The sequence below is a fragment of the Fulmarus glacialis genome, unplaced genomic scaffold (genome assembly GCF_000690835.1).
Source record: "Fulmarus glacialis isolate BGI_N327 unplaced genomic scaffold, ASM69083v1 scaffold2108, whole genome shotgun sequence".
Classification (NCBI taxonomy): domain Eukaryota; kingdom Metazoa; phylum Chordata; class Aves; order Procellariiformes; family Procellariidae; genus Fulmarus; species Fulmarus glacialis.
The window spans coordinates 31224-38498 of NW_009227432.1; the positions used below are offsets into that span (position 1 = coordinate 31224).

At 55.0% G+C, this 7275-nt stretch overlaps 1 protein-coding gene across 1 annotated transcript in view; it reads right to left on the reverse strand.

The window, feature by feature from the left end:
- The window catches only part of MCM3 (minichromosome maintenance complex component 3), a gene marked incomplete at its 5' end in the record, with an annotated part of 8295 nt that extends 1927 nt beyond the window's left edge, over nucleotides 1–6368 (reverse strand). Inside the window, 12 exons of the mRNA XM_009583132.1 lie at nucleotides 17–117; nucleotides 333–473; nucleotides 615–765; nucleotides 1095–1221; nucleotides 1419–1593; nucleotides 2118–2326; nucleotides 2785–2916; nucleotides 3470–3623; nucleotides 4306–4414; nucleotides 4810–5048; nucleotides 5745–5875; nucleotides 6160–6368. Of these exons, the coding sequence (XP_009581427.1) occupies nucleotides 17–117; nucleotides 333–473; nucleotides 615–765; nucleotides 1095–1221; nucleotides 1419–1593; nucleotides 2118–2326; nucleotides 2785–2916; nucleotides 3470–3623; nucleotides 4306–4414; nucleotides 4810–5048; nucleotides 5745–5875; nucleotides 6160–6368 (1878 nt within the window). The remainder of the gene's footprint in view (nucleotides 1–16; nucleotides 118–332; nucleotides 474–614; nucleotides 766–1094; nucleotides 1222–1418; nucleotides 1594–2117; nucleotides 2327–2784; nucleotides 2917–3469; nucleotides 3624–4305; nucleotides 4415–4809; nucleotides 5049–5744; nucleotides 5876–6159) is intronic.
- Nucleotides 6369–7275: the final 907 nt, after the last annotated feature.

Consider the following 7275-nt stretch of genomic DNA (forward strand, 5'->3'; position numbering starts at 1 on the left):
TTGCTCTGGCTCCTACCTCCTCGTCCTGCGTTCCTCCTTGGGCTCCTCGTCTTCCTCCTTCTCAGTCTCCGAGTCGTCCTCCGCCTGTTTTCTGCGCTTCTTCTCCTTCTCCAGCACCTGGCAAAGACAGGACGGATTCAGGCCCCTTTTCCACACAAGCTGCTTTTCAGGGACCAACCCTGAGGGACCCAAGATCCCACCGCTGCCCCATCCCACACCATCACCAGGAAAGGACCCCACCAGCAGTCCGGGGTGCTCAGCCTGCACCAAACCCACCCCTTTCAATGACAATTTTAGGACCTCCCAAGCACCGAGGGACACCTTCCCCCCACCTTTTTGAAGTAGGCGAACTGCACCAGCTCCAAAGCCGCCTCGGCGTCCTGCAGATCAACTGTCTTGTTCATCCTGGCCTTGGCGTGGGCCGTGGAGAGGCGGATCAAGGTCTCCAGCGTACGGGCTGTGACTGGGGAGGTCTGATAGGGAACAGAAAGAGGTGTCTCTGCGAGGCTGACCTCCACCACAGCATCCCACCAAGGGTGGAAAACACCTGTAAGGGGAGATGTGCCTCAGTTTCCCTCCTTCTGGCCTGACAGGGAGCTGTTCCCAGTGCTCACCCGGGCGATGTCCGAGTTCATCTGGCTCTGGCTGCGCAGGCGGGAGTACTCCTCCGCTATGTAGCTTGCTGACTCCTGGGTCAAGACAGGCTTAATCATCTTTGCTACATGGATGTACTTCCTCATGAACTCCATGCTGACGATCTTCTCCCTGCGGGAGATGTGTGCACACCCGTGTCCTCCAAGGTGGGGACAGGCAAAGGGTGTTTGCAGAAGTGGGCTTCCCACTTTTTACCCTTCATGGGTGTCCAGGCATGTGGGGAATTCAGCTCCAGGAGATGTTCCCCACCTGCCTGGCATGACAGATCATGCCCAGAGCAGGGCTCCCTTGGCATCCCACCCACGTACCTCCCCATGGACCACCCGGAGCATCGCTGGCACCAGCAATCAGCCACTGCCTGGATACTCAAGCCAAACCCATCAACTCACAGTGCTGGAAACCCCCAGAGAGCTCCAGCGGACGCGGGATGGGGAACTCACTTGCGGCGGTTGGGCCCGTGCAGGAGGTCATCGTGTTTCTCATACACTTGGAGCTCGTGTTCCTCCTCTTGCACGAAGTCGGGGTCCTCCGTAGCCAGGATCTCCACGGCACTGCCCAGGGGCATGGCTGGAGAGGGGAGGGACACAGAGAACGGACTTTTAGCCTCTTGCAGCACTGCTGGAGCAACTTCCAAAAGCCACCAAAAGCAGGTCTCAACAAAGCCAGGGATGCTGAACCCAATGAGCTGTGACCAAGAGGTGACAACCTGCCAAGGAAGGACAGGACTGAGCAACAAGGCAGCTGCACAATTACCAGCAACTCACCGTCCCCATCCTGCTCGTTGGGGTTGCGGTAGCGGTGCATCCGCAGGACGTGGTCTGAGATCTCCCTGTCCTGCTCAGGGTCCATCTGGTCCAGCACGATGAAGAGCAGGTCGAAGCGGGAGAGCAAGGAGTCCTGCAAGCCAATGTTCTCCATGGGCGTCTTGTACTGGTCGTACTGCAAGAGGACAAGGTAAGGGGTTACAGGAGACCCTCACGGGCAGTCTTGCCTGCCAGGGAGGCTGGGAGGACCTCCTCAGGCCAGGCCTTAGAGGATGGATGCCCAGGCAGCTGGACACTACACTAAACCCAGCCTGCTGCAGCATTAGGGCCTCTCTTCCCCATCCTGGAAGGTGGGCGTAGCTCTCATTTGCAAGGAAAACACGTCTTTTTTGTGATCCCAGATCAGACACCAAGACTGAAGCTTGTCACCAGGATGAGGGTCCACTGGGTCCACCCAAAACACCCAGGCAGAACCGAGCTGGGGTGAGGAACCCCACGAGCCCTCTCTCCTCCAGGAGGGCCATGAGCAGCAACAGACACCAAACCAGCCAGGTCTTCACTGCCCCATAGATCCCAGTCCCAGCAAGAACCAAGACATTGGTTTGGGGGGATCTTTTGGGTTTTACTAGCTGCCTCCTCCACCAAGACATCTCCCAGCATCCCTCCACATGAAGAGAACCGGCAAATGCCAGCACTCACCCGGCCGTAGACAGGGTTGGCCGCCGCCAGGACACTGCAGCGGGAGTTAAGGCGGGCATGGATGCCGGCCTTGGCGATAGTGACACGGCCCTGCTCCATCACCTCGTGGATGGCCGTGCGGTCAATGTCAGACATCTTGTCGAACTCATCAATGCACACCACCCCCCGGTCGGCCAACACCATGGCCCCTGCTTCCAGGCGCCGTTCACCTGGGATGGGAGAAAAAAGAGGGTCAACCACCATTCAGCAGCCCCATGCGCCTCCCTCCCTGCCGTCCCGCTCCACCGCAGCACCACCCCTGTGACCAGGCTAAGCCTCAAAGAGCAGCAGCAACCTTCAGAGCTGCCCATCTCCTACCCAACTTGACAGCAGAAGGAGGACACTTAGGATGAGGAGCAAGCCCATGAGGAAGACAACAAGATCCAGGCTGCTGCTAGCCTTCACATGGGGTGCACCAAGTAGAAGAGGAGTAGAGAAGACCACCACCCAACAGAGGTGGAGAAAATACCCCTAAACACCACTATCAGTGCCATAAAGCTTCTGGATGGAGCAAGTCCTGCAAGCATCACTGCAGAACGAACAGCAGCCCTGGATCTTGCAGAGTCCCTCCCAGGTGTTAACAAGCATCCCTCTGCCAGCTCCCACCGGGAACCAGCCCGCTCCTCACCGGTTTCTTGGTCCGTGGTGACGGCTGCAGTCAGGCCAACACCGGAGGACCCCCTGCCGGTGGTGGGGATGGCGCGGGGCGCGGTGCTGAGCACGTACCGCAGCAGCTGAGACTTGGCAACGGAAGGGTCTCCTGAAATGGAGAAGACTGCATTTAATGATCACACATCACCTGGATAACGTGTCCAGTTTGGGGCTCCTCAGTGGGGAAAAAAGAAGGGGACAGAGAAGTGGGTTTGTTCAGCCTTTAGAAAGGAAGGTGATCAGATGATCTCCTTGCCTTCCTCAATGACCCAATGGGAAGAAATAAAGAAGATGAAGTCAGAGTTTTGAGAGGTGGATGGTGACCGGACTAGAGGCAACGGGGACAACTTGGAACACAAGAAATCCCAATTGGATGGTAGAAGAAAAAGAAGTCTCCTGGAGGGTGGTCAAACACTGGGATAGTGGCCCACAGAGGTCATGGGATCCCATCCCTGGAGGTGTTCAAAGCCAACTGGACAAGTCCCAAAGCAACCTGATCTACCAGTGACACTGTCTCTGCCCTGCGCACATGCTTGGACCAGAGGCTTCTGGAGGCCCCATCTAACCTCAATTACTCTATGAAACTAAGTCCCGGAAAATGCTCCTTCATCTGACACCCTGACAACACCAACGGAGGGTGCCTCTGCCCAGCCTTTCCAGACCTATCAGCAAGATGTTGATGTCTCCTCGGATGCGGCTCCCGTTCTCCAGGACCTTCTCCACCCCTCCAAGCAGCATGCAGAGAAGAGCCTTCTTGATGTACTCATGCCCATGGATGCTGGGAGCCAGGGATCTCGCCAGCTGGTCAAAGATATCCTAAGGCAGATAAAAAATGGCCCATCAGATGGACAGTAGCAAACAAGAACAAGGAGAAATACTCCACAAGTCCATTTCAGCACAAAAAATGAACTTATCCCTATCACAGAACCACATGGATGAAAATTATTTAGAAAGGAGAAGACCTTTTGCCAGAGTTTTCTTTCAGTGGGGCTCTGAAGTCCTAGACCATCCTGACTGTCACGGGCACCCAAGCAAGCAACCCCTGTGAGAGCAAGGCTTTCTCCTCTCCATGCTATGAAGCAAAGGTCTGAGCATAAGATCAGGTTGGGGCAGACCTCCATATCTCATTTTGAAGAGGAAAGAGGGAGGTTTCTCCTGCAGAGGAAATTCTCTGGCAATCAGCTGGCAGGGTCAGGACACACACAACACAGACAGATCTCCGTCTTGACAGCTATGCACAGCAGAGCTGCCAGCAGGCAGCAAGGATACTCTGCTAGCAGTACAGAAGCAGCAACAAAAAAACCAGGACCTGATCAAAGCCTAAGCAGAAAATGCAAAGAAAGTGAGTGGAAAATCCAGCAACGTCACTAAGAGGGTTGAAGAGTTACTTGCAACCCAACAAGACACCTCCTTAGCTACATGCCAAGCCTTAAAGCTGCTCTAGCTGAAACCTCATGCTCTGATACAAGCCTGCCTTCGAGATGTAAGGCTTGAATACCTTGGAGCGACTCTTGCTGAATCTCTTGATCTTGGCCACATCAGCAGCAGAGTAGAGAGGTCGGACATCTTTGCTCATCTGCTTCACATAGCAGGCAATGAGGATAGTCCTGGAGAAGAGACACAGTCATGATGAGGTCTGCAAATCCCACAGAGCCTACTGGTCACAGCAACAACACAGCAGAAACTTCCACAGGGTCATCATTTGCTCTAGGAATTCCTGGAGGGGTTTGGAAAGCTTCAAGAGCTGTAGCCCCTTCTATCTGACTGCACTGGGCCATCAATGGAGCATCTTTAAGAACATCCACCCACCCCTGTGCACAGCTGGAGCTCAGAACTAGACACTGATGCTAAGGAGCAAGGTGCAAACCACTTCCAAGTGATTTAAGCCAACGTTTGACCCAGCTCTGTGATGGCCACCTACCTGCCTTAGACCTCATCTTCAAGAGATATGACCTGACTAAAAAGGGTGGGAGGGCTGAAGTCAAGACAAAGGAAGGCTCACCTGAAAGTCCCTGAAGTGTAACCCCCTTTCTTTCCCGGCAGGCAGCGGTACGTCCCCACTACCTGGATGCGGTCCCCAGGCTTCACCTTGTCCACCAGGTCATCATCCAGAACGACATCCACCGAGCGTGGCAGCTGCCCTGCTGGTGCCTTCTCGGGCATCTCCTGGATGGTTATAGTCTGATGGTCCTTGTAGACAGAGAGGCCAAACTCTGTCTCCAGGGGGTTATTCTCTTCATCCTAGAGGAGGAACCCCAATAAAAAGACTAGCACCATTTTTCAGGAGCACAGGGAGAAAAGGTGGGTCAGGTGAGCAGCGGGAAGACAAGCTGCATCATCCAACATACACAAGACTGCTGGAAAGGGTTGCTTTGTCGGGACTGCCGGAGGCTGGAGTTCACCAGCTCCACAGCCCCTCCAGTCTAAAGCTGCCAACACCCATCACTGCTGGTACATTAGGTCTCTCCAAGCCCTGTCCCTGCTCCAGGCAGTGATGACACACCACCCATGCAGCAGGCTGTGCGCACAATGGGGACAAAGCTCAGGTCAACCTTCCTGCATTCCCAAATACGGGGCAAACCCTCTACCCAAGGGCGCATACACCCTCCAGGACAGCACAGCCATGCCCACGCTGACCTGGGTCCCAGGAGCAACAAGACTGGCTGACAACTCCCCAAGAAACCATGCTCCAGCAGGACCAAGATCATGACTAGCATTTGAACTAGTGGGTCTGGTGGCCTTGTGTCCAACAGAGACTTTCTTCACATGTTCCTAGTAGCTCTCTGGGACTGTCACACGCATGATGTGTCCTCTCTCTACTCCGTGGGCCGTGTTGGCACAGGGAGAAGGGATACGCAGGGATTTGAGACCCTGGGCTCGGGCACATTCTCCCCAGAGGAACGTGTTGATGCTTCCCACAAAGCTGCTTCACCTCACCTTCGTAGGGTAGACGGAGCTGGATGGGAAAGCATCCAGGGAGGTCATGTCCGTGTATCGGCGCTCAATAGTCTTCTTGGTAGCTGGGCAATAATGGACGCTCCGGACGATCTTTGGACGAACCAGAGAGCCTGGGGTTGGAAGAAACAGGAGTCAGGGGCAGGGATGTCCCACCCATCTGTCAGCAGACAGTCCCCAACAGGGTCTCCACCGCTAAACTTGCACTTGGGACACAACTCGCTGTCAACCATGGCCAACGATTGCTAAGCTCAAAGACCATCCCAACACTCAAGACCTTCTGCCAAGCCCCATCCCCTTTGCCCAAGTACCATGACTCCTGGTAGACCCCAGCCCCTCCGCAGCAAACGCCTGGACCCACCACCCCCGAAGCCCCTCGGTCTGCCCCCAGACTCACATTTTGTCACGATGCCCTCCACGCAGACAATGCAGCTGAGGAAACAGGCCGTCAGCGTCCGTGGCGACACGTGCTTGGAGCCGAAGCTGCCCTCCAGCCCGATGTAGAAGTCCTCGTACTGCTTAGCGTAGGTGGCATCGACGGAGGCGACAAAATCCTTCAGGGCGCGCTGGAAGGCGATCAGCTCCTCAAAGGCATTGCTCAAGAGCCTGCAACAGAGGGAGGTGACGATGCGGACCGATTCTGCCTTCCTCCTCAACGCCTACCCGTACCTCCAAGTGCTCTGCGAGTTTACTAGGAGCATGAGGAGAAAACACCCAAAGCCCACCATAGCTCCGTGTCAGGTCCACTGTCACCAACAGCCAGGAGCTGAACAAACCCAACCCCATCTGAAAAAGGGGAGCGGCTGAGGGAACTGGGGTTGTTTAGCCTGTAACCTGGAGGAGGCTGAAGGGAGACCTCATCACTCTACAACTACCTGACAGGAGGTTGTAGCGAGGTGGGGGTTGGTCTCTTCTGCCAAGTAACAAGCGACAGGACAAGAGGAAATGGCCTCAAGTTGCGCCAGGGGAGGTTTAGACTGGACATTAGGAAAAATTTCTTTACTGAAAGAGTGGTCAGGCCTTGGAACAGGCTGCCCAGGGAAGTGGTTGAGTCTCCATCCCTGGAGGTATTTAAAAGACGTGTAGATGAGGCGCTCAGGGACATGGTTTAGTGGGCATGGGGGTGTTGGGTTAACGGTTGGAGTTGATCTTACAGGTCTTTTCCAACCTTAATGATTCTATGATTCTAAAAAACCTCACATGTCCCTAAGCAGATTGGCAAGCCTGGTCCAAAATATCCCCAAGCATCCTAAAAAAGGAGGTGATTTATACCGTGCAATTAGGCTATTGTGGCAAAAGGTTTTTGCCAAATCAAGGGTTTGCAAGCTTGGAAGGGATGGGTGCCATGGAGGGAGAGAGCAGGTCCACCTTTTACACTGGAGACAAGGTTTGGCCCTTTCTTGCCACAGAGGACCTCCAAAACCAGGGCTGGACCTCCGAAATCCCCCCTAAGGCACGGTGCAAAGGCGAACCCCGCCGCCCCACACCAACCGCCCCACACCAACCGGTTGGC